At 59.2% G+C, this 23677-nt stretch overlaps 7 protein-coding genes across 7 annotated transcripts; 3 read left to right on the top strand and 4 right to left on the bottom strand.

The window, feature by feature from the left end:
- Positions 1-1970: 1970 nt before the first annotated feature.
- On the bottom strand, positions 1971-6016 carry MYCTH_2091985 (uncharacterized protein; the record flags this gene model as incomplete). The annotated part of the gene is made up of 3 exons (XM_003662652.1): positions 4853-6016; positions 2687-3627; positions 1971-2623 (listed from the first exon to the last, which is right to left on the bottom strand). Coding segments are annotated over exons 1-3 (2634 nt in total), but the record flags the coding sequence as incomplete, so codon positions are not given.
- Positions 6017-6491: 475 nt separating this feature from the next.
- Positions 6492-8586, top strand: MYCTH_2315057 (uncharacterized protein). The gene has a single exon (XM_003662651.1). It carries the CDS (start codon positions 6532-6534, stop codon positions 8248-8250), a length of 1719 nt encoding a protein of 572 aa, XP_003662699.1. The 5' UTR covers positions 6492-6531; the 3' UTR covers positions 8251-8586.
- A 297-nt stretch (positions 8587-8883) lies between these two features.
- Positions 8884-11730, bottom strand: MYCTH_2303648 (uncharacterized protein). The gene has a single exon (XM_003662650.1). The coding sequence runs from the start codon at positions 11592-11594 to the stop codon at positions 9186-9188; it is 2409 nt and encodes an 802-aa protein (XP_003662698.1). The 5' UTR covers positions 11595-11730; the 3' UTR covers positions 8884-9185.
- A 351-nt stretch (positions 11731-12081) lies between these two features.
- Positions 12082-15493, top strand: MYCTH_50142 (condensin subunit Cnd3-like protein; the record flags this gene model as incomplete). The annotated part of the gene is made up of 3 exons (XM_003662649.1): positions 12082-14794; positions 14942-15390; positions 15491-15493. The coding sequence occupies 3 exons, from the start codon at positions 12082-12084 to the stop codon at positions 15491-15493; spliced, it is 3165 nt and encodes a 1054-aa protein (XP_003662697.1).
- A 141-nt stretch (positions 15494-15634) lies between these two features.
- On the bottom strand, positions 15635-18784 carry MYCTH_2303639 (uncharacterized protein). Its single transcript, XM_003662648.1, has 8 exons — positions 18736-18784; positions 18263-18652; positions 18078-18205; positions 17649-18019; positions 17386-17597; positions 17042-17325; positions 16511-16977; positions 15635-16415 (listed from the first exon to the last, which is right to left on the bottom strand). Exons 2-8 carry the CDS (start codon positions 18491-18493, stop codon positions 15799-15801), a joined length of 2310 nt encoding a protein of 769 aa, XP_003662696.1. The 5' UTR covers positions 18494-18652; positions 18736-18784; the 3' UTR covers positions 15635-15798.
- A 742-nt stretch (positions 18785-19526) lies between these two features.
- MYCTH_2315056 (uncharacterized protein) lies at positions 19527-20429 on the bottom strand. Its single transcript, XM_003662647.1, has 3 exons — positions 20123-20429; positions 20025-20066; positions 19527-19970 (listed from the first exon to the last, which is right to left on the bottom strand). Exons 1-3 carry the CDS (start codon positions 20283-20285, stop codon positions 19843-19845), a joined length of 333 nt encoding a protein of 110 aa, XP_003662695.1. The 5' UTR covers positions 20286-20429; the 3' UTR covers positions 19527-19842.
- Positions 20430-20712: 283 nt separating this feature from the next.
- MYCTH_2138861 (uncharacterized protein) lies at positions 20713-23494 on the top strand. Its single transcript, XM_003662646.1, has 6 exons — positions 20713-21172; positions 21376-21825; positions 21904-22214; positions 22300-22399; positions 22453-22678; positions 22734-23494. Exons 1-6 carry the CDS (start codon positions 21025-21027, stop codon positions 23122-23124), a joined length of 1626 nt encoding a protein of 541 aa, XP_003662694.1. The 5' UTR covers positions 20713-21024; the 3' UTR covers positions 23125-23494.
- The last annotated feature ends 183 nt before the right edge of the window (positions 23495-23677 follow it).

Below are 23677 nucleotides of genomic sequence, written 5' to 3'. Positions count from 1 at the left end.
TTCCAACGGCAGCTCATCTACTACTACGGACGTACTTGTAGGTGTAAAATAGAGTGTCCGCTGATGTTACATCCCGCGGCTTGGCATGCAGGGCGATGTTCAGGGACCCCGTCCACGATGTACGGATTACTTGGGAAGTAAAAATATCCGCACACTGCTCCATACTGCGTACGGGACCCGCAGGTGTGTCAGACGTGCCGCAGTCGACCGATTCCCGCGGTCTCGGGAGGCGGGATCTGACTGTTCACCTGCGTCAAACCCTGTTTCAGCTGGTGACTTGGTTCAGGGACGTCATCGTAGATTCGGATCGGGTAGTTTTTCCTTTTTTTGTTTTTTTTATTTCTTTATTTCATTTCTCTTACTCTGTACTTCAACAACCCAGAGCAACACGACGACGAGAAGGCGAGAAGGCAAGAAGGGAGCACCTGTTCAAATGACGATGGATTCGACGGTTGGCGTCGGTAGACGCCACTGAGCACGGCCGTTTCAGCTTATTCACGCTCGTAGGTGGCTGACGGTCGAGGGAACATGGCCAAGGTGTCTTTCCTGAAAGGGCCCGATGGAAGACCTTTTCTGTTGCGGGACCAGATTTTGTCCATATATTGCTGTAAGTGTAGCATTGATTTAAATTTACATATATACGGAATAGAAGCGCGGTTCTCGGAGGACTTGTGTGCAGCAAACTGGACGAAAACTCGGCCCCGAACGCATGCCCGTACAGTGTGGCGTGGGTTGGGGAGGGTGGTTGCAGCCGTTGGTCTGTCAATAATGCGAAGGATCAAGTACCTCCAATGAGATCAACGGGTGGAAAGGGTGCGGACATGCTCTCCAAGGAGAAGTCTTTTGACGTTAGATTAGGTGTGGCAAAGATGTGACTCCTTACCATCGCCCGCCGAACCAAGCCCGCGGTGACCTGGGCTGGGAGATATTAGGTATGACAAGAGTATGTAAACCGACAACGCCATCTCCATGCATCTGATGATCCCATGATATGTAGACAAGGATTGGAGAGGGAAAAAAAGAGAGAGAGAGAGACGCTATGCCGTGACTGACAGCCGAATCAGATGCAATGCTCGTCCATCCATCCGTCCGTCCGTTCGTAAACAAAAACAGACCGGCCGACCCAAAGCGAGAGAAACTCACTGGACACGTAGAGACCAGCTCGGTCACTCTTTCTGAACTTCCGAGATGCCTTCCACACAGTCAGATCATGATCCCTCGACACCAGTCCCGTTCCTTCCCGCGTCCCCGTGTCTCGCCGCCTAAGCCCTGTGTAACGGCCCGCCAAACACGCTCCCGGCCCTCCCGACGGGCGTGCTACTAGCGGTGTCTCTCCTCGGCAACGTCGACCTCCGCAAACTCCCACCGCTCCCTTCCCCGCTCTCACCACCACCACCGCCGCCGCCGCCGCCAAACAAACCGGCCAAGCGAAGGGTATGGCTCAGGCTCCTCGCCCGGCCTCTCAGCCCGCCCTTGTTATTCTTGCCGTCCCCAGTCGTGTCCACACTGTCCTCGTTTCCACGGCCGTCTTGGCCGTCCTGCCCAGAGTCGGGCCCCTGCTCATTCGCCTGCTGCCCTTGGCCCTGCCCCTGCCCCTGTCCATGTCCATGTCCCTGCCCCTGCGATCCGCGCAAAAGCAACAGCGCGTCGCCCACGACGGCGCTGACGGTGCTCGAGAACGGCGACGGGGAGTAGACTTGGTGGGACGGTGGCGGGCGGGAGGAATTGGCGGGCGTGCGCGGGGTCACGGGCCTGTTGTCCCTGTCTCTGTCTCGGTCTTTATCTCTGCTGGTACTACTGGCTGATACTGTCTTGGCCTTCGGTGTTGGCTGGTCTGTGGGAGCGTCGAGTAGAGCGGGTTGGTTCGGTGCTGTCGCCGTTGTGGTGGGTGTGTGAATGGCGGAAATGAAGGAGTCTGAGGAGGTGGTGTGGATACCCGGGGAAGGGCGGGTGGGTGGTGGTGTGCCTGGCTCTTGCCAGGGGTTAGACAGCAAGAGGGCTTGCTCGTCATCATCTTCGTCCTCGAAGTGGGGTTGGTATTGGCGGCTGTCGACAAAGTGTTTCCGGAGGCTCGGGGTTGAGCGGGGGGTGCGTTGGTCGGAGATGTGCTCGTCAACGTCCGAGAAGCTGACCCGCGAGGCCCGAGAAGAACCGTCTGCCCGCGAGGCCGCACGGCGGCGGCGGGGTTGGGGCGGGGTCGGGGGCGATGCGCGGTCCTGTTCCGCAAGCCCAATGGTTTCCTCAATACCCTCTGCATCGGAGAGGGCGGGCTCCTCGTCGTCGTCCTGCCGCGGCCGGCCGCTGGTGATGAGGAAGACACCAAAGAAGGTGAAGAGGCAGCCGCCGATGAACTTGACGGCCTGTTGGGCGGTGGTGCGCTCAAAGTCGCGATAGAGGACGGCGCTGCCAATGATGACGCTCAGGGTGAATAGGACGAACTGGACTGGGATGACCTGGGTGGAGTCGAAGCGCTGGAGCGCCTTGTTGACGTAGCGGACCTGCATGATGGCGGTAAACAGGAGGACAAACACGAGGACGTAGGTGACCGGCGTGGCGAAGGCGCCAAACAGGGTCGAAGACAGCATCGAGGAGATGCCCTTGGTGGATAAGGCCGTGTAGCCGCCTGGGCGCAGTTAGCCAATGCTGTCGTACGTGTACGTATCCTCTCTGCTTGGGTGAGGCATACCAAACAGCCCCACGAGGCCGAGATCAATCAGGATGGTCTTGTGGCCGTACCGGGGGCTCAGGCACATGAGCAACACGATGAGGGCACAGCTGACGGCCATGTAGATCTCAAACTCCATGGTCGTGATAGCATCCCACACCTCGTGCGGCCCCAGTTTTGTCTCCTCGGTCTCTGCGCTCAGCACGACCGTGACGGCGCCCGTGGTGGCAATGATGACGCCCCAAAAGTCCCGCTGCCGGAAGACCTCCTTGAAGAAGATGGGCGCGATCACGCAGTTCGACACCAGGGCCACCACCCCGAGTGGGCTAACGATGGAGGCCGGGGCGAAGCCGTAGGCCAAGAAGTTGCCCATCTCGCCGATCGTGATCAAGACCTGCCCCAGCCACCAGTAGGGGTCTTTTAGGTAAGAGGTGGAGATCTTGGATGGCGTATCAAAGTTGCTGTAGTCGCCGTTGTCGCCGTCGCCGTCGCCGCCGTCCGAGCCATCCGAGTGGAAGGACTGTGCGAGGGGTTCGGTCTCGGACGAGTCGCGGGCGTCTTCCTCGGCGTTGTACCGGGCGCCGACGTACCGGTCGAGCGCGCCATTGAAGGTGCCATTGGAAGCGCGACTTGACGAGATGGCGGCCCCGTACTGTCCCGAACCCCGGCCCTGTGACCCGGCACCTGCATGGCGTGTGGCCTGCCTCGCGCGCTCTCGTATTCGGGCTCTCTTACGGTGCAGCCGGATGTGGGCGTACCGTTGGACGTTGAGGGCCAGGGCGATCAGCACGTTGCCGCAGATGGCGGTGACGATGCCAATCAGGCTGGACCAATTCTGGAGCTCGCCTTCGGGACTGTCATCGTCGTCAGAGGATAATGCGGTCAATGAGGACGGGAATGGCGATGGCAATGAGCGGTGCGCCAGGCCGGGCGGCGGTAGCCAAGAACGCATGGCTCCTCCCCTCTCGTTGCGGTCGTGTGCCTGCCAGCGATGTGTTTTCACCGCGGTGTGTTTGTCGCCCCCGAAGAAGATGAGGCACACCGGTGTCGCAACCCGCAGTGACAGGTCATCGGCATCGGGCGCGAGGCGATCGGGCGTTGGCCAGTTTCGGTTCGGTCGGGCGTGGGGCTTGGATGGGTTCTTGCTCGGTCAGAATTGCGAATTGCCGTGTCACGATTTGTGGGAATTTCGCAGATCGTCGGCCCTCAAGTGGGCACGCTCAATACGCGGTAACGACGAGAATGCAGCCGATATATCATCGAATATATCATCGAACATGGGGTCTGGCGGGCGCAAGAGACGCGGTTTCAGACATCAACGTTGGTTTTCACGATGATGCCGATACAACGGAGCAGCGGAGCAGGGATCTACCTGCGATAATCCGGGCGTAAGCTCACGGTTCGAAGGGTTGGTTTGTGACGCACGGGCCCGGATTCCTGATTATCAGCGCATCCATGAGTAGGACGTTCAAAGTAACCAGATAACTTAGTTACAGTAAAAACCCACACTGTACTGTCAGCGGGGGCACGTACCCGAGACGAAACCCGTCTTGTCTTGTCCACGCAGCTGCTCGGCCGCCAAGCCCGCCTGGCCAGTCTTGACCATCTTGGGCTTGGCGTGCCGTACACTAACTGAAATTGCAGCTGCCAGCCCCCCCGAGGCCATAGTACTCCGTAGTGTAGTGTAGCGGGCTGTTCGTTGTGACCAATCAATTCCCTGTCCCCCAGACCGTGTTAGGCAATTGGGACTCCAGCAAAAAGCTCGTTCGGTGACGCAAAGCTTCGCATCGATCGAATGATTGGAATCGAGGGGCATGATGTGATTCAGAGAAATTTTTTTGATGCAATTGCGAGATGCCATCCTGTCGTGCTCTGGCTGCTCAGGCATTAAATTATACGTCCGAACTACTGAGTGAATCGTGTGGTTTTGGTGACCGCTGCAGCCCAATTGGAAATGGAAAAGCTCATTTTGGCAGTTCCAAGGCACGCTCTGCCCAGATGAGAAAGCATGATCCAACCAACGCCTGAAACCCCGACCAGTTCCCTTTTTTTGTTACTCTTTTTCCCCCCGAAGATCCACTTGCCCAGATCCGTCAATAGCCGTGCCGCAAAAAAAAAAAAAAAAAAACCAAAAAAACAAACCCAAACTTTTTTTTTGGATGATTTCTCTCGGATCAGTAGTCCGACGGCTCTGACCGAGCAAGCGAATGCCGTCGTCCACACGGCGCTGTAAAGGTCCTGCCCAGGCCTGTCCACTGCGGCTCCTCTACGGGGGCCGTACCCTGCTGGCTGGAGCTCCACAGCTTCTGAGCCGGCTCGCAATCGTCAAAGTGCTCCAAGAAGCCCGACTTTGAATAGAAGCGGTCCCGGAGCTCGAGGTGGTCATCCGAGAAGTCGCTCTCGAATGCGATTTGGCACCCCTTGCACGAGACTCCCGGCTCGGCCTGGCCCGTGGCCCGGTCCAGGAAAGGCAGGCTGGTGGCCGCCTGGAACCTCAAGGTCAGCGAGTCGGGCCACCGGCTGATGGCCTCCTCGGGGTCCTCCAGCCCGGCCTCGCGGAGCGACTGGAGGGCGTGCTGCGCCGCGACAATGCACCTGCGTCTGTCTGGGAGAGTGTGCAGCACTGGCAGCCGCCGCTCCAGGTCGGTGCGTGAGCAGCCCGCGGCGTCGGCCACCCGGCTCAGGTAGCTCATCTGCGTGGCGGGCGCTGAGGCGACGCAGGTGAGGCAGCAGCGGGTCGCGGTGGGGAGGAAGCAGAAGCCGGCGAAGGAGCCGCACAGGGCGCAGTGCTGGGTGGTGAGGGCCGAGTAGACGTCCAGGATGCCCACGTGGGGCGCGAGGCCGGTCCGTAGGAGCACGCAAAGGCACTCGAGCGCGTGGGCGCCGAGGTGGCGGAACTCGCGGATGGAGGCGAGCACCTCGCGGGCGGTACGGTTGACATGGCTGAAGCGGACGGCGGACGAGACGTCCAGCTCGAGGCAGATGAGCGACACAATCTCGAAGGGGAGGCGGCCCAGGCGGCCCAGGTCGTAGTCATGCGGCCGCCCCAGGCGCTGGAACACGGTGGACCGCACGCCGTCGTGCTGGCTGGGATGCACCGTCACGACGGGTAGTTCAAAGTCTCCCCTGTTGTAAGAGGCAACATCAAGGACAGCATCGGCATCTGGCCTTGACGTTTGGCCTGGCGTGGTAGGTTGTAACGGTTGTGAAGGTTGTGAAGTTGCCATGGTTGTCTGATGGTAGTAGAGTTGGTAGGACTTATATATATAATCTCGTACGGATATGGTTGTACTGTGTGTGCTCTTACAAAGACTCTTTAAGAATAGATGAGGGAAGAAGATTTCACCGTTGAGACAATACCAACAACAATAAGTGAATCAAGCAGTTGGCCAGGTGAGAGGGGCCGTGGAATTATATACTTTAATCCGTACATCATGTCAACCTTCTGCAGACTCTTAGCAGTAAGATATACTGTGTATCCGTATACACTACAGTGGTATGTACCTCCCATCCATCAATGGGCCCCTTCCAAAACTTGGAATATGCGGGGACCCAGGGGCGTTCAAGGACGTGCTGTCCTCGTGACGACAGGTATGCTCATAGAAGGTTTCCCACACGTAATACCAAGAACCCGCTTGCTGAATACCGCTCTCAGGCCGCGCTTCCAGAACAAGCTGGACCGATCCCGTGGACAAGAGGCCTGCCCCACAGCGGGGCCACCAGGGGGAGCCGTAACGCGCCAAGTCTTTTTTGCTCCAAACGTGTCACCATCTCGCCATCGCAGTTCATCATCGCCAAATTGCGAGCACAGCTGAGCGTCCCGTGTCGCATCCGGACGCTAAACCTGGCAACTCATCACACGTACTATGACAAAGACGGAAGACGGCGATCTTTATAATAATAATAACATTCGCGGCAAGAACAACAACAACAACAAGAACAGCAGCAGCAGGAAAAGCAGCGAATCTAATCCCTTTATCCGCTTCAAGCAGAACGTCGACTCCAGCATCCACTCGGCCTTGAGCACCTTGAGGGGTAGTGCTGCAAGTGCAGGTGCAGGTGCAGGTGCAGCGGATCACTCCAGCCGGGATCCGGACAACGCAACGTCAACGACGATGGCCACTCCGACGAGGACAACAATGACAACGACAACGACAACGGCATCAACGACGGGGACGGACACGTCCCTCTCGATGCTCACCCTTTCGGAGCAGCACCTCGAGTCCCGCATCGCCCTCCTCGCCGGCGGCACCCCGGCCGAGGCGACCCTCGCCTGGCGCCTCTTCCTCACCCGCTCCGCCTACTCCCCGCTGCGGCTCGAGCATGACCCGGAGCTGGGCCGACCAGGCCGCAAGCCCGTCCCGCGCGACGTAGACTTGTCGTCGTCGTCCTCGGCGCCACCACCACCATCATCATCATCATCATCCTCCTCCCGCGACTGGGACCGCGACAGCTGGCCATGGGACGTTTTTGACGCCTCTCGCGGTGCCGCCGGCGGCGGCGGCGGCGGCGGCGGCAGTGAGTTCGGGTGGCTCGAGGCGTTTGAGGACCTGATGCGCGTCAGCTCCGGGCTGGAGCTCTCGGACCTCGGCCGTCGCCGCCAGCAGCACCATCATCATGTTGGATTCCTCGGTGGCGGCTGGGGCGGTCTTGATCATTTCTTCCACCCCCTTCCCTGGTCGTGGCATGATCGGGGCGGAATGGTCGGCTTTCCGGGCGGATGGTGGGGAGGAATGCGGGAGGTGGCCTGGTTGGAGCGGATGCGCAGCCGTGGCCTGACCGAGGTGCTGTTCCCCGTGTACGATCCCGGCATGGGCTACCAGTCGCCGAGGACGATGGCCGAGTGGGTGGAGCGGCGCCGGGCGGAGGAGAAGAGGGAGAAGGCGGCCGGACGGGCGTGGGAGGAGCTGCTGGGCGAGGGGAGGCGCGCCATCGAAGAGGCGGATTCCTGGGTGGAGGAGGCCAAGAGGGACATGGGGAAGGAGATTGATTCGTGGCGCGATGTGGCGGATGAGAAAGGGTCGTCCTTCTTTGACGGCATCGGAGGCGTCGTGAAGACGCTGGGCAAGGTGCTGGAGGATGAGGTCAAGTCGCTGCAGCGCTTCGGCAAGGAGCGAGCTACGAAGCAAAAGGACGACGACGCCGTCGAGAATCAGAAGACGCCCGAGACAGAGAATGATTTATATTCGGTGATCCAGTCCGCCTTCCACGAGTCGGAGCGCTCGCTCTCCAACTTTTTCAAATCCATCTCGGAGGCCCGGCGCAGCGGCACTCTAGCCGAACCTAAGCCTGCTTCGCCGCCCAGGGTCGACACCACCGAGGTGGTCGAGGATGGCATCACCAAGAAGACTACGAAGAAGGAGTTTGTCGACGAGCACGGCAACGCGCACTCCAAGACCGAGACCACCTGGACAGACGACAAGGGCAACGTAATCATGAGACAGGTCCACAGCTCCGTGGGCCGTACCGACCGCTGGGAGAAGACCATCACCCCAGCCCCCGCGAAACACGATACGGAGACAAGCCAGGAGCCAAAGGAGCCGCCAAAGGAGCCGCCAAAGGAAGGAGGGTGGTTTTGGAAGTGACGCATGGGCTGCTACGCTACACCAACCACTACACACACATACACACACAGTATGCAGTATGTCAACAAAAGAGCGGATGACTCGAGCACGTAACACTCCACTTCAATGCGCCAACTCCACTCGATTCGTTGCAAGTCGGGTTGCAAGATGGAACCCGTGGCCTCTCATTCACTGCAAAAATACGGATACACTAGTCTGCTAGTCTGCCGGTTTATGTAGCTTAGTGCTTTTTGTTTACTCTAGCCAAACCTAAAAACAAGCACATTCACCTGCGCAATAGCAATGTGATGTGATGTGATGTGATGTGAATATCCAATTACACAAGATGGTTGCTGCAATGCCAACCGATTTTCCCGCCGGAGCCGCTCGGTCTAGCGCAAGGCACTGAAGAGCCGATTTTCAGAAGGCATGATGAAAAGGAACCAAAGTGATGTATGTATGTGGGGCGGACGGCAGAGCGGCGTCATCCGATGTGCATGTTGCGTTGCTGAGAACTTTGACTCGAGAGTGAGGGGCAAGGATGCCGATAGTTCGGCCCTCGGCTGATCCTCAGATCGAACGCCGGGTGCCGTTGTGAGAAAGCAGGTGAGGGATGACGAGGATAATTAAATGAATAGGGAAAAGGGAGAGCAAAAAAAAAAAAGAAAGAAAGAAAGAAAAAAGAAAACACGTTGCAAGCGTCCACTGCGCAAGTAAGCCAAACAAGCCAAGCAGGTACAAGCAAAAAGTACAAAATCTCAACGCGTTGTAGCCCAAGCACGCACGTGCATGGACATACGGATTACATGTGCCTCATTGTTCGTACCGATCTGTATCCTCTTTGTAAGGTACGCTAGGTAGGTCAGGTACCTTACCTAAAAAAGAATGTCCCTTAGTAACCGTACTATGGTACGTACTTGGGAAGTTCAACAAAGGGGGAACCCTACGATATCCCCCTACCTCTTACCCGCCCGCATAGCCGCCTTCTTCTTCCGCATCATCCGTTTCCTCGCAATGATCTTGGTCCTCAGGGCGAGCTTCTCGTCCGCCTTCTTCTTGCCCTGCTTGGCGGGCGGCACCCCGGCCTTCGCCTCGGCCGCGCTCTTCTTGCCACCCTTGCCGGGCTTTGCACCTTTGCCCGGCTTCCCGCCCTTCCCGTCTTTCCCATCCCGGCCCTTGGACCCCTTGCCCTTGGACCGACCGCTGCCATCCTTCTGCTCCATGCCCTTCTCCTTCTTGTCATTCCCCTTCCCCTTGACCTTTCCCTTTCCGTCCTTACCGGCACCGCCCGCGGCCTTCTGCTCCTTGGCCATCCTGCTCTTCTCCTCCTGCTGGCGCCGCCGCTGCACGACCTTTGCGTTTTCGATGGCAAACTCGACAATCAGCCGCGGCGTCTTGCCGGCCTCGTTCTTGAGCGGGTGGCCGTTGAGGTAGCGGAGGCCCATGAGCGCCCGGCGGTGCGACCAGTATTCGATGAAGCCGTAGCCGCGCGACCTGCCCCCGCCCGTCTTCTCGTCCACCTTGGATCCCTGCGCCGTCTCGAAGACGATCTTGGCCTGCCGCACCACGCCCTTGCCCTTCTCCCTGCGGCGCCGCTCCGCCTCCCGGTCGGCCTCGCCGCCCCGCTCCCTTTCTTCTTTGGAGATGGGCAGGCGCCGGCCTTCCTTGACGTCCTTGGCGAACTCGACGATGGCGCGCCGCGCGAGCGCCTTGAGGTCTTTGGAGGACAGGCTGTGCGGAATGTTGCGGACCGCGAGGCGCGTCAGGCTGAGGTGCAGGCTCGGGTTGGACTCGATCAACTTCTTGCGCTGCTTCGCGCTCGCCTCCCGCATCTTGATCTCGGCCGGGGTGAGTTTGCTGTAGAGGGGCGACTTGGGCGTGATGGCGCCCTCCGAGAGGAGGAAGAGCCGCCGCTTGTCTTCCTTCCGCCTGCCCTTGCTCTCCTCGGCTAGCCGGGCCGCTTCGTCCTTGGACACCGCCTGGGTCACCTGGAGGACGCGGCCGTCGAGTGTGTAATTGCCTTCGGGATCCGCCGTCTCGTCCTGCAGCACCGAGTGCTTGGCCAGCATAGGCGCGGGCTTGTGCCGGGGTGCGCCCTTCAGGCAGGCCTTGAAATCCTCCTCCCTGACAAAACAAACAAACCCTGTGCCCGCGGGCTTCTCTGTGGTGCGGTCCATGACTACCCGGGCGTACCTCACTCGGCCGAACCTCGTAAAGTGTGCCTTGAGCGTCTCGTCCGTTGTCGAGTACGGTAAGTTGCGGATGAAGATGGTTGTCGAGTTGTCCGTCAGCGGCTTCTTGGGCTTCTTCTTGTCCTCCTCGTCGTCCGAGTCATCCGACTCCTCGACGTCCGACTCGCTGTCCTCATCCTCTTCTTGGTCTTCCTCCTCCTCCTCGCCGCTTTCGCTATCCCCGTCCTGATCCTCCTCTCCGTGGCTCTTTTCCTCGTCATCCTCCTCACTTTCCTGGTCATCCTCCTCCTCCTCGTCCTCGAGATTGTCACCGTAGTTCTTGAAGAAGTTCACCAGATCTCGGTCTTCCTGGGTCATGTTGGGGTCGTCGTCCTCATCCTCCTCTTTCTTGTCGCTTTTCGCCTTTTCCGACTTCTTCTCCTTGGGGCTCTTAGCCTTGGCCTCGTCTTGGTCCGCGGCGTCCTTCAGCTTTTCCCATGTCTGCTTGTCCACCGCCCAATCGACCGCCAATGTGCGCCCGTCGACCACCTTGCCGTTGATAGCCTCCATTGCCCTCTCGGCATTTTTCCGCCCGCGGAGCGTGACGAAACCGAACCCGGCCAGCTTGCCCTTATCGTTGGGCAAGTCGACAAATTTGACTTTGCCGAAACTCTGAAACAGTTTCGCCAGCTGCTCCGGCTTCTTGATGCTCCAGGGAAGGTTGCGAATGATGAGCTTCGGGGGCTTCCGGGCCAGTTCCAGCTCGGCCTCGCGCTTGCGCTTTTCCTCGATAGTCTTGGACACAACCTCGGGGTCCACCTTGGAAGCGTCACGGAGGCGTGGCAGAGCAATGTCGAGCTGCAGCCGGCGGCCGTGGAAAAGCTCGTTCTTGAGCTTCTCCTTGGCTTCGGCCGCATCTTCGGGGTCGGCGAACGAGACGAAACCATAGCCGCGTGAGGTCTTGGTCTTTGGGTCGAGCACGACGGTGGCGTGCTTAACGGGGTAGTGCTGCGAGAAGAACTCGACCAGGGACTCGCTGGTGGCGTCTGGCGGCAGTGATCGTACGAAGAGTTGCCGATGCGAATCGAGCCGCGCTTTCTTGGACGGCGGATCGGGGGTCTGCGCGGCGGACTCTCCGGGCCCCGCGGGCGCTTCTTCGGCCTCGCGTTGGCGCTTTTTGTCAGAATTTCCCATGGTCAAAAAGCCTGGGTTCAATTGAAGTCGAATTTCCTTGCGGTCCAAATCAATCTGCAGGGAGTTGTTATGTACGGATTTTTGTAATGCACTACACAGTAGGGAGTTGATTGGCTTGGCCTGAGCTCCCACTGGCCTCAGGCTCAAGAGGAAAAAAAAAAAAAAAAAATCCCAGGAACAGTAACCAAACTTGACGATAAGGCTTATCTCATCAACTAAGTTGTGGGGCGAGTGAACCCCTCCGACTTCGAGCCACTAGTGTACCTAACCAGACTAGGAAGCCCCCCAGTAAACAAACAACAACTGCAACTCCCCCAATTGCCAAGGCAAACCGAAGCCGACTCCCAAAAACAGAATCAAAAACAGGGTCGAGTCTCGCCGATTATTTCGACACTTCGATATCCAGCACCGCAAATGCGGCTCAATACGCGGGCGCACTAAACGCAGCGAAGAAAAGACAATAACTACACAACACAACCCCGCAATTATGCCCCCGAGAGCGTCGACGAGGTCGACCCGATCATCGACGCGCGCATCGACAGCATCGCGCGCCTCATCCACCGTGAACACGGACGTGCCGGACGAGGGGCCCGACAATGCGCTGCGCACCCAGATTGCGAGCGTGTTCCGCGAGGCGCAGCGGACGACAGCAACGCACCGTAAGCTCGTCGTGACCCTGCGCAAGATCCAGGAGGCGTGCTGCTACGAGCCGACGAGCGTCAAGAAGTCGGCCTCGACGGCTGCCGCCACGGCCGCCGACTTTGACGAAGATGACTTCAACGCCGAGTTTGTGCGCTGCGTGTTGCGCGTCATGCCCATCAAGAAGAGCGAGAGCGTCGGCGAGAAGACGATCCGCTTCATCGGCCTGTTCCTCCGCCACGCCGTCGACAAGGACAACGCAGCCGTCGGCGAGCTCGACCCGGATGCCAGCACCATGCCCGAGACCCCCGGCACGCGCCTGACCGCCCATCTGGTCGAGACGATCCTGCCGCTGATGACTGCCAAGGACAAATTTGTGCGCTACCGCTCGACGCAGCTGATCTCGCACGTCGTCAACTCGCTCGACGCCATCGACGACGATCTGTTCCAGAAGCTGCGCGCCGGCCTGCTGAAGCGCATCCGGGACAAGGAGGCGATGGTGCGCGCCCAGGCCGTGCTGGGCCTCGGCCGGCTCGCGGGGAACCAGGGCGACGCGGAGCCGGATTCGGACGACAGCGACGACGACGGCTCGAGCGGCCTGCTGGAGCGGCTGCTCGAGGTGCTGCAGAACGACCCCAGCGCCGACGTGAGGAGGTCGCTCCTGGTCAACCTGCCGATCCTGCCGAGCACCCTGCCCTACCTCCTCGAGAGGGCGCGGGACCAGGACGCGGCCACCCGCCGGGCCGTCTACTCGCGGCTGCTGCCCGCCCTGGGCGACTTCCGTCACCTCTCCCTCTCGATGCGGGAGAAGCTGCTGCGCTGGGGCCTGCGCGACAGGGACGAGAACGTGCGCAAGGCCGCCGCCCGCCTCTTCCGCGAGCGCTGGATCGAGGACTGCGCGGGCACGCAGCCGCCCGCCGAGACCGGGCAGCCGGCCGAGGCGTCGCCGCCCAACCTGGACGCCCTGCTCGAGCTGCTGGAGCGCATCGACGTGGTCAACTCGGGCGGCGAGAACGGCGTGGCCCTGGAGGCCATGAGGGGGTTCTGGGAGGGCCGCCCGGATTACAGGGAGGCCATGATCTTCGACGACAACTTCTTCGAGACGCTCAGCGCCGAGTCCGTCTTCGTCGTCCGGACGTTCAACGACTTCTGCCGCAACGAGGGCAACGGCAAGTTCGAGTCGCTCGTCGAGGAGAAGCTGCCCGAGGTCACCAAGGTGGCCTTCTACCTCGAGCGCTACATCAAGGTCCTGATCGACGCCATCAAGCGGGCCGAGGAGCAGGAGGTCGAGGACGAGGAAGAGGAAGAGGACACGGCAGAACAGGAGTTCATAGTGGAACAGCTGCTGCACATCGCCCTCACCCTCGACTACTCGGACGAGGTCGGCCGTCGCAAGATGTTCTCCCTCCTGCGGCAGACACTGTCGATCCCGGAGCTGCCCGAGGAGGTGACCAAGCTCACGGTGGCCGCGCTGCGGGACATCTGCGCGCCCGACGCTGCCGGCGAGAAGGAGTTCTGCAGCATCGTCCTCGAGGCCGTGGCCGACGTCCACGACACCATCGTCGACGATGTGCCCGAGAACGACGACGAGAGCTTCCACTCGGCCCGGTCCGAGGTCAGCGGCGACACCACCCCTACGCGGAGCGGAAAGAGCAAGACTCCCGAGCTCTCCGAGGAGGAGGCCGCCCAGAAGGCCATCAAGGAGATCATGATCAACATGAAGTGCCTCCACATCGTGCAGTGCATGCTCCAGAACGTGTCGGGCGACCTGCAGCAGAACGACCACCTCGTGGCCATGCTCAACAACCTCGTCGTCCCCGCCGTCCGCAGCCACGAGGCGCCGGTGCGCGAGCGCGGCCTCGTCTGCCTCGGCCTGTGCTCCCTCCTCGACCGCTCGCTCGCCGAGGAGAACCTCACCCTCTTTATGCACTTCTTCACCAAGGGCCACACCGAGCTCCAGATCACGGCCCTGCACATCCTCACCGACATCCTCAACGTGCACGGCGCCCAGCTCCTCTCGTCCAACCCGGCCCTGCTCAAGGTGTACGTCAAGGCCCTCCGCTCGGGCGCCAAACACCCAGAGGTGCAGGCCGCCGCCACCGTCGCCGTCTCCAAGCTCCTCCTGGGCCGCGTGGTGAGCGACCACGACGTGTCGGCCGAGCTGCTCAAGACGCTCGTCATCGCCTACTTCGAGCCCGCCTCCTCGGGTAACCAGAGCGTCCGGCAGGCGCTCAACTACTTCCTGCCCGTCTTCTGCTACTCGCGGGCCGAGAACCAGGACCTGATGCGCTGCATCGCCCTGGATGCGCTCCACACGCTCTACAACGTGCGCGAGGGGTTCGACGACGACGACGCCGACATCGACGACGAGATGGTCTCGCTGAGCACCATCGCCGCCTGCCTGGCCGACTGGACCGATCCCCGCAAGTGTTATACGCCCCCGTCGGCCGGCGCCGATGGTCTCGGGACGGATGCTGCGGCCGAGAAGAGACACGTCAATGCCGACGTGCATCTGGACTTTGCCCACGACATCATCCAGAGGTTGGGCGGGAACGCGCCCAGTAAGTCAATTTCCTTCCTCCTTCACACACATCATCGACTCCCCCCCCCCCCCCCTTTCCTCCCTCTCCCCCCTTTCTTTCCTTCATTCCGGTCTCCGCCTGTGCCAGGTATAGCTAACCACCACCGCCCTGTTGCCACAAAAACAGGAGAGGAAAAGAAGATCATCGCCGCCCTCCTCGGGAAGCTGTACGTCTCCCCGGCCTCGTCGGAAGACAAGACCCGCGAGGTGTACGCCGCCATCTGCGACGCGGTCGACAACCAGCTGGTGTCGGACACGGCGAGCCGGAACGCGCTCTACAAGATCCACGTCAGCCTCGGCAAGATCGTCAACAGCCTCGACGCCGCGGCGGCCGCCTCCGAGGCGGGGGCCGCCGGCGCCGGCGCGCCGGGCGGGAAATACCGCAGGAGCGTCAGCCGCGCCAGCTCGGTCGGGCTGGCGCCGTCCGAGGACAGGACGGTCGTCCAGCCCGACGTGAAGATCAAGGAGGAGGAGATGGAGGACGAGGACATGGTCAGCGACACGGGCACGGCGGTGCACCGGTCGAACGACCAGAGCCTCGTCAGCGAGGCCTTGTCGGAGGACGGGGGGGAGGGGCAGAGGGGAGGGGAGGCCGAGGAAGAGGAGGAGGAAGAAGAAGAAGAAGAGTTGTAACGACACAGCATGGGAACTCAATGGCCGGATGTATGTTGAACAGTAGACATGGAGGGCGGGCTTGCTCTGGGTTTGTTGCGTTTTGTTATGGAGGAATCTCTCTCGGGGTTTCTGTGTCAGGGTTATATATTATCGTCTGGGACCGGGATGAACTTCAATGCACGTACATGAACACGATGCCTATGAAGTCTATTTTTTTTTTTTTTTTCTTTTGTGATACGTCTACAGAGAGCCCCCCCCCCAAAAAAAAGCACACACACTCCCATTCTCTCTCCCTCTTTATCTTCGCCCAGCGGCGGCATACATGGGTGGCATTCAGTTATCCAACCCCCCCTTTCCCTACTAATGTTACTATTTCCCCCCTTCCACGACGCCCAACCAATAGAAGACGCCTCCGACCAAGACATTCACCACCAGATGCTGTCCCAGGCTCCACGCAACGCAGTACAGGTACTTGGGCGAGAAGACGGTCCACACAAACAGGTGCGTCCGCAGCGCCGTGCACGCCGCCATGACGGCGACCACGCTGCCCGCCACGAATAGCGTCAGCACGCCCACGTGGGCCCTCCACGTCCCAACCACCCCTCCTCCTCCTCTTCCTCCTCCTGCTGCTGCCTCCCTCCTCTGCAAGAGCATGACGTACGTCGCCAGCGCCCACCAGACGCTCCCGGCCCAGTTGCCCACAAAGGTCAGCACGCCGACGGCGGCGACGTCGAAGCTGGCGACGCCGTTGTAGGCGCTGGACAGGTCGACCGAGGCGATCGAGTTGGTCCCGCCGAGGGCGAAGAAGGCCGCGTGCTGGAGCAGCAGGGAGGTGGTGCTCAGCTCCGCGGGCGAGAGGGCGCCGGAGAGGGGGGGTGAGGAGAGGACGAGGTACTGGGCGTTGAAGAGGAGGTAGAGGGGGATGTTTTGCGGGCGCGACTGCGTCAGCGACAGGAGGGTGTAGAGGGTCAGGAGGGTCGACGATCCTACCAAGACGAGGAGGGTCAGCGTTCGCTTGCTCAGGGTGGGGGGGGGGGGGGGGAGAAATCAATATATAAAAGGGGGGGGAGGGAGACCCTACCGCTTTGGCCGAGCGAGACGCGGCGGCGGGCGAACATGAAAAGGGTCGTCACGGCCGTGACCAGAGCAAGGCCGATGAAGACGGCGCGGGCGCGAGCGATGAGGGAGGCGTCCTGGGTAAAGTTGAGCCGCAGCGCGTACCGCGCGAAGCTGGCCACCAGCTCCGGCGCGTCCTCTAGGGTGAAGGCCACCTTGAAGGTGAAGGCTGCAAGAACGAGGCCGGTCGCGATGGTGTAGTTAAGCCAGATCGGCAGCCCGCTGAGGCCGTAGACCATGTTCTGGTGGACCCAGAGATAGGTGGCGCTGACGAGGTACCAGAGTAGGGCAGGGTTGGTGTTGAGGTACGTCTTGACGATGTCTGGACCGCCGGCGAATTTCTGGCCGGTCTGATTCCAACCCCTGATGATGCGCGTGGCGAGAATCAAGGCCGTGCATGAAATGGTCTGGAGTCTGGCGGATGTGTTGCCCCTACGAGGAGTGAGCGCAGCGTGGCCGGGAGAAAAAGAAATCGCCAGGGGGGGACACGACGTACCGATTGAAACCCCTGACACCGAGGTAGGCGAACCAGGCTGTTGTCGCCCAGTACCAGAAGTGATGTTCCTCTTCAACATAACTGCTTGCAAACATCATGATGCCGTACGCGAGAACAACACCTGAGAGGGGCATGAAGGAAGCGGCTCTATCATTGGCAGACCTTACTGCAGCAATAACGGCCGCCACAAGAGACGCGACGGCAGCAGCTTGCCCCAGAAACAGTCTAGACATGTCGTAGTTGCTGGCCATGCTGCCGAGCACCTCTTGTGCGTGATGGAGCCACTGCAGAACAGAACAGTCAGCAACTTTAGCACACCCTATTCTGAGTCTCCTGGTTCTTACCTTGTTGATCGAGGGTATCAGCTCGGCATCGGCCTGGCCATACCTCTCAGCAAGATCTCTCCAAGTATGGGCCAATTCCTGATAGTCTGGGTTGGGCTCGGAAAGACCGTCCACACGCGGGTCCGTTTCGAAGATCTGTGGGCCAAAGGTCGCCAGCACGATTTCTTTGATTTGGCGGGCATTTCGCATCAGAAGCTGCACTTGATCCCGTGCTAGAGAGATGTTAGTCCATTATAGCCGGCATCGGGAAACGTTAGGCCTACTGTTCGGCCAAAAAGGCAGAAAGTCCGAAATGAGTGCGCCAAGGTTGTTCTTAGGTACCGGGAAGCCGAGCAGCGCGGCGAGCGTCGGGGCAAGGTCAGACTGCTCCACGGTACCGTAGTACTGGAAGCTCTCGTCCTCGGGAACGGGCGACTGCAGTTTTCTTCCCAGCGCCCTGAGCTTCGGGGCGATGAAGACCAAGGCAGGGGAAGTTTCGCCAGCTGACGATGCGCCGTGATTGCCTGCATCGTTCATGCCATGATCGCCGCAGACCACAAATAGGGTCGAGCGGAGGTGGGATTCCGACTCCATGGCAGTATATACCTGGCGAATGATGCCATCCATCTCGCGCTGCTTGGCAAGCATGTGAGGGCTTGGTATAGCAGTTAGCAAGTGTTATGATCTAGATGGACTTGGGCAAGCGCCCCTACCTCCTTGGTCCCCCCTTGTGGCCGATATGATCTAGCCCGAGATAGTGCAGGATCATGGTGTTCCAGTCGTCGTTCTTGAGCTCGCCCGCGACGTGTCGCGTCACGTTGTTGTCCACCTCGGTGAAGTCCTGCCGCCGTCAGCCCGCTGCCGCCCAGGTCTCGGGCCCCGAACGCGCCGTGCTCACCGAGACGAAGAAGCTCGTTGTCCCCTCGGCGCGATCAAAAGTCCCCGGAAACAGCTTCAACCAGGTGTCATCTCCGTACATGACCAGCTTCCCCGTGCCTTTGGCTTTCATCTGCGCCAGCCACGTGTCTTGGGAGGCCAAGCTGGAGCTTTCGTCTCCTTCGTCGAGGTTGAGGACGACGTCGAGGAAGGACGGGATCGACCCGGTGGTGATGGCCTTGAGCCGGGGCATCGTGACGGTGGGGGACGTGGCATGCGCCGTGAAGGGGAGAGCGGCGCCATCGCGGATCAGTCTGCGCAATGTCAGTCTGGAGGCCACCGGAGCGTGGGAAAGGGGAGGGCAAACGATTGAGTGAACTGGAAACCGCTGTTTTCTGCGTAGACAAAATCACTGCTCCGAGCCACCAGGCGGTCGACCGACTTGTCAGCGTCAACATCTCTGGTAAAAACAGAGCCATTCGAGGATTCACAGACCTTCGCAGGGAATCGATCACCATAAAGACGAGCCTGTCGAACGGGGCCGCCCGGTGGTTCGCCATACTCAGCCACGTCATCGAACCTTGCGAGTCCAGGAAGCAAGGGTTTGTATGGGAAGAATCCGGTCGCAAACACGAGGACGGCGACAGGAATCAGGATGTTGGCTGCGAGCAGCAATACGGAGCTAAGGGTCTCATCCCGCCTGCGGCGCGCCGCCATCTCCACAGGAATGGACCGGCGCAAAGCGAGGAGAGCGGCAGAGGAACGGGGAAAAAAAAAAAAAAAAACTTGATCTACTCAGTTGTGGTCAAAGGCCATGACAGACGCGCATGCGAGTCTCAAATCAAGATAACGGACGGTCCCTCGGGCTTGCGGTACGGACTACACACTGGTACATACAGTGCTGCGTACCTAGAGAGCTCGGCGTTCTGGAGCCTCGCGTTGCTAGCAGCTATGTTCATTGGACGGAGGGGATGGAGGATCTGGGGCCAAGAAACGGACCCCTGATGACCTGGAACCCAGAAGCTGAAAGCCCCACCATCATTCGGCCGGCAGCAGCCGAGAGGGATGTTCTGTACCGATACATCGGTTAATTACAGTATCCTTTTGGGACAGGAATTGAGAGCGCAGAGGCTGCCAAGCCGCTGCCTGCTTGTTTGTCAACGCCTTATTAGCAGTCGCCACACTGGTGAGCAGACAAACGGGCGTTATTCAGCAGAGATTGCAAGGTGAGAATTCGACGTGGTTCCTTCTCTGTACTCCGGTAGGTGCTCGAAGAACCTGGGCATGGCAGACACGACGAGCTCAACCAGATGATGGTATCCGTAGTTCTTTCGCCGAACTCCTGACTCCTTTTATATGCCGCGCCCATTCTCAAAGGATTCCAGTGCAAATGCTCAAAGTTCCAACCCTCCGGGATCAGGACAGGATCGCCCATTTTTACCCATCTCTCTCGACAAGCTTTCCGCCCAGCCGGCCTACCCTCTGCCCCTCAGGGCCCAAGGTCGAGGATGTCTGCAAGCAGACATGGCGTTTGAGGGCAAACCCCCGGGTTCTGAGCAATCCTCGCGCGTCAAAACACCGATTGCAAGCTCGGCGGCCCTCTCATTTCTTGTTCCGCTTGGGTCCTCTCATCGGAAAGACGATGGACGACTTCTTCCTCCTCCGCTTCTCCACTTTCCTCTTGTTGCTCAGCTTCTTGCTGGCCGGCTTCGCATCTTCAACATCCATGGCTATTCGGTAGGGTCAATGACAACGTCCGAATCTCTCCCGTGGCATAAACTTACTGTCCTCCTTCGCAGCAACCTCCTTGGTTTCATTCGCAGGCTCTGCATCAAATAGTGAGATTGGAGTCGCGAGTAACAATCAGACGCGAAGATCATACCCTCATTCATCTCGATATCTTTTTGCGGCTTGGGCGCGGTAGCAAGGGCTATCAGTTTTGCCGAGAGACGCTCTGCGCGTGCCGCTTCGACTGGGCCAAAAACATTCTGCTTGAGCCGCCGATTGTTTTCTTTTACGACCCTTGACCTCGCGCTTTTCGCCATGTTTGTTGTGCGGCCTTTCCTGTGGCGTGTTGTGAGTGATTCAAGACGTCAAGCGCTACCGACGAGTTGACTCGACGTGTCTGAGTGAGAACTGTGTATGAAAGCCGTACGGATACAAGCATGAGCAGGTTGTTCAGAAATTTCGATTTCGGCTTGGACCAGGCGCAACGGCCAGCACCTACCCTACTTTAAGTCCAAGTGACTTGGCTTGGCGCCACCCAATCACGCCTCGTCACGCATTTTGCTGAATAAAACGCCACACCCACCCTTCTTTCTCCCAAAGGCTTTGTACCCAGTACTTTGCCCCACTCTTGCTCGAGGTTCCTTGTCAAGGCAGCCGTCGACTCCTTTTGGACCGGGGGGCGGTTCTGCCGCAAAACACCGCCTATTTATGTCGACGACAGCCCCGAACTATAGGTGAAGGGTTGGAGTCGGAAGAGGACAGTCGAGGTCTGGGCCGTGCCCATTTACTCCCTAGCATGCGTTTATCTCATTATTAGACGCCGCATCCCAATACCTCGACTTCAAAGCCCGCGCACTCTAGCGGGTTCCCTCCGAACAACCCGCCAAACTCAGCGCTGAGACGGCAGCGCCGAGGTCTCATCGGGCAGCACCCTGGGAGGGTCATCCGTGTCGCTCCTTCCCGGTCATCTCCAGTCAGTGGTACTAGTACGGATTATACTAAAGGCTTAGGAGGTACCTCAGGAACGGCCTTTTTGGCTCGTAGCGCCCTCAAGCCATGGACGACAAAGCGGCCGAGGTTCAGGCCCTCGTTAGAACCATCCAGGTGCCCGCAATCTCAAAGGCCACCCTGCAGTCCATCTGCGCCGTGAATGGCATTCCCAAGACGGGAAACAAGAGCGAACTCCAAAGACGCATAATCGAGCGTAAGTACGACTTGTTTTGCCCCTAGGCGAGTCTGAAGCGGAAACCCTTCGCCTCGCCTTCTTATCCAAACCAAGGCTTCCAATCCCCCAGTTCAGCCCACCAAGTTCGGCCATTCTTTTTTTCATCTTCTTTTTTATTGTATTTCTTGTACACGGCCTTGCCGCCTTCATATCGCAGTGACTTACTTACAATCTTCGACCAGAAATAAATTCCTGCAGTGACAGGCGAGACTGGGCGCGACTGCACGAGATTCGCGAGAGCATTGTGAATCGGGCGCCGATATTTGTGACTCCGGCCCTTGTCTCTCAGACTCAGAATCAACCGCAGTCGCATTCGCGACCTCATTCACAATCTCCACTGTCGCACTTACAGCTCCGGTCACAGCCACCATCGCACTCGTCGTACTACCAGGCCGCGCCGCCACCAACGGCTACCGCCTCTGCCATGGGCTCATACAGTCAACCCGGTTACGGCGCATTCGATGGGTTGCTTGCCCAACATCCTCCTCCACCTCCGTACCAACAACCCCCAAACGGATCAACAGGCGGCCGCATGCGCCCGAACGCCGGGCTGGTCCCGCCGACCATCGCCTACAAGCCGAGCCCATTTTACGAACTCAAGTACCAAGTGGGCGATGTTAGAACGCTTGAGAGTGCGTCCGGGGTCTCCAACCCCTCCCTCCCCCACCCATCCCTCCTCTCCGCCAATCCGCTGGCTAACCGGAGACCAGTAATGACGGCGCATCGCAACTCGGAGCGCATCTCCGTCAAGGTACAGGACCACCCCGCGCTCCAGTTGTGCCTGACGGACCCGTCCATGCGCGTCATGGTCATGTGCACGGCGGGCAACGTCGGCCCCCAGGACATTGCGTTCCCGTACCAGTGCGAGCTCAAGGTGAATGGCGGCGACATCAAGGCGAACCTGCGGGGCCTGAAGAACAAACCTGGGTCTACTAGACCGGTTGACATCACGGACGCGCTGCGCTTTAGGCCGGCAAGCTATCCCAACAATGTTGAGCTCACCTATGCACTGACTCAGAAGGTAGGTGCAACGTCTCGTAGAGATATCGGTTCAGAGGTATGAATAGGCGAGGGGCGAGCAGAAGGCCTGCTAACCAAGCTCGCAGAAATTCTACCTGGCCTTGGTCGTCTGCAAGGCCATCTCCATCGAGACGCTCGTCTCGCAAATCCAAAAGAAGATTCGCAAGGAGTCGGTCATTGCCGAGAGTGTGTTTCCCTCGCCCGCCGTGTACTCAAAACTTACTGATGGGTCTTGTTAGTCACCAAGAGCGCCGGCGACCCGGACGTGATCGCAACATCGCAGAACTTGAGCCTCAAGTGTCCGCTGTCATACATGAGGCTCAAACTGCCGTGCCGCGGAATCAGCTGTAATCACATCCAGTGTTTCGACGCGACGTCATACCTGCAGCTGCAGGAGCAAGGCCCACAATGGCTGTGTCCCATTTGCAACAAGCCTGCGCCGTTTGAGCAGCTGGCCATCGACGAGTGAGTACCCCCGATTTGCTAACCTTCACCTGACTACGTGCTGAAACCGGAACAGATACGCGCGACAGATTCTGACCCAAACTCCCGAGTCTGTTGAGCAGGTCACGATCGAGCCGAACGGCGAATGGGCGGTGCCAGGAGCTAAGAAGGAGGTAACGCCGGACCACGAAACTAGCTACCTTGACGACGACGACGTCGTGGTCTCCGAGGAGGTCACCAAGACTGCAAGGAGGGCTTCGACCGGCCCTTCACAGGCTGCGGCACCTACGCCGCACCTAGCAACACCAACCAGCGTAGCGTCCAGAGACGCGTCCGCGGCCCCGAGATCGTCCAACAAGCGGCCGGCTCCCGAGGTGATCGACCTGACCTTGTCGGATGACGACGAGCCGCCGCGACCTGTGAAGCGTCCAAATCAAGGCTTTGGGTTGCCGTCCGGGGGTAGTTAGAGACGAAATTCCTCGAAGAAAACCCGGCGCTAAGGTTTGGGGTTCCCCTACACCCTTGGAGTCAAAAACGAATTTCTCTCTGCGATTCTGGTTTCTTGGTTCTTTTTTTTCTGTGCCATATTCCCAGTATTTTGCGCTTGCGGTGGGGTGGCTGGCATCGGTAGGCGTTTGGAGGAAACTGTCAAGGTAAATAAGGTTGTTGTGAGGCCAAAAAAGACTTGGTTGACGGAGTTCATGGATCAGCAGCATCTGGATCAAGGGGAGGAGGAATGGTTTTGTCCTGGCTGCTTTCAGGGACAGGATTAGATACCAGGGCTTTGATCTATCCACGTTAGCAGTGTGCTGGACTGCATTTAATTCTTGCAATGGGCTTTTTGCTGTAAGGGTGTGCGTCCGTACAGGTTATCTTTTGGTTGCTCCTACCCCTGGCGTAGTCTCGGTAAAAGCATGCCGGATACGTGCATAAGAGACACCGCAGCGGAGCTCCTTGTCGAAACCGCATGTGCTGCAACCGAGTCTAGCAGCTCAGTTATTATTTTAGAGATCAGCAAGT

Source organism: Thermothelomyces thermophilus, chromosome 3, assembly GCF_000226095.1.
Source record: "Thermothelomyces thermophilus ATCC 42464 chromosome 3, complete sequence".
In the NCBI taxonomy this organism is placed as follows: domain Eukaryota; kingdom Fungi; phylum Ascomycota; class Sordariomycetes; order Sordariales; family Chaetomiaceae; genus Thermothelomyces; species Thermothelomyces thermophilus.
Note: the sequence above shows the minus strand (reverse complement) of the source record. Positions and strands in the feature narration are given on the sequence as shown.

What these genes read in the sequence shown, in the direction of transcription:
- MYCTH_2315057 (XM_003662651.1), top strand. Translation starts at nt 6,532, where the DNA reads ATGACAAAGACGGAAGACGGCGATCTTTATAATAATAATAACATTCGC.
- MYCTH_2303648 (XM_003662650.1), bottom strand. Translation starts at nt 11,594, where the DNA reads ATGGGAAATTCTGACAAAAAGCGCCAACGCGAGGCCGAAGAAGCGCCC.
- MYCTH_2303639 (XM_003662648.1), bottom strand. Translation starts at nt 18,493, where the DNA reads ATGCCCCGGCTCAAGGCCATCACCACCGGGTCGATCCCGTCCTTCCTC. An exon ending in CAACGAGCTTCTTCGTCTCG is followed by an intron (nt 18,206 to 18,262) that starts GTGAGCACGGCG and finishes TGACGGCGGCAG; the next exon opens with GACTTCACCGAGGTGGACAA. An exon ending in TCTGCCTTTTTGGCCGAACA is followed by an intron (nt 17,598 to 17,648) that starts GTAGGCCTAACG and finishes ACATCTCTCTAG; the next exon opens with CACGGGATCAAGTGCAGCTT.
- MYCTH_2315056 (XM_003662647.1), bottom strand. Translation starts at nt 20,285, where the DNA reads ATGGCGAAAAGCGCGAGGTCAAGGGTCGTAAAAGAAAACAATCGGCGG. An exon ending in AGATATCGAGATGAATGAGG is followed by an intron (nt 20,067 to 20,122) that starts GTATGATCTTCG and finishes TATTTGATGCAG; the next exon opens with AGCCTGCGAATGAAACCAAG. An exon ending in GGTTGCTGCGAAGGAGGACA is followed by an intron (nt 19,971 to 20,024) that starts GTAAGTTTATGC and finishes CCTACCGAATAG; the next exon opens with CCATGGATGTTGAAGATGCG.
- MYCTH_2138861 (XM_003662646.1), top strand. Translation starts at nt 21,025, where the DNA reads ATGGACGACAAAGCGGCCGAGGTTCAGGCCCTCGTTAGAACCATCCAG. An exon ending in CGATGTTAGAACGCTTGAGA is followed by an intron (nt 21,826 to 21,903) that starts GTGCGTCCGGGG and finishes ACCGGAGACCAG; the next exon opens with TAATGACGGCGCATCGCAAC. An exon ending in GGAGTCGGTCATTGCCGAGA is followed by an intron (nt 22,400 to 22,452) that starts GTGTGTTTCCCT and finishes GGGTCTTGTTAG; the next exon opens with TCACCAAGAGCGCCGGCGAC.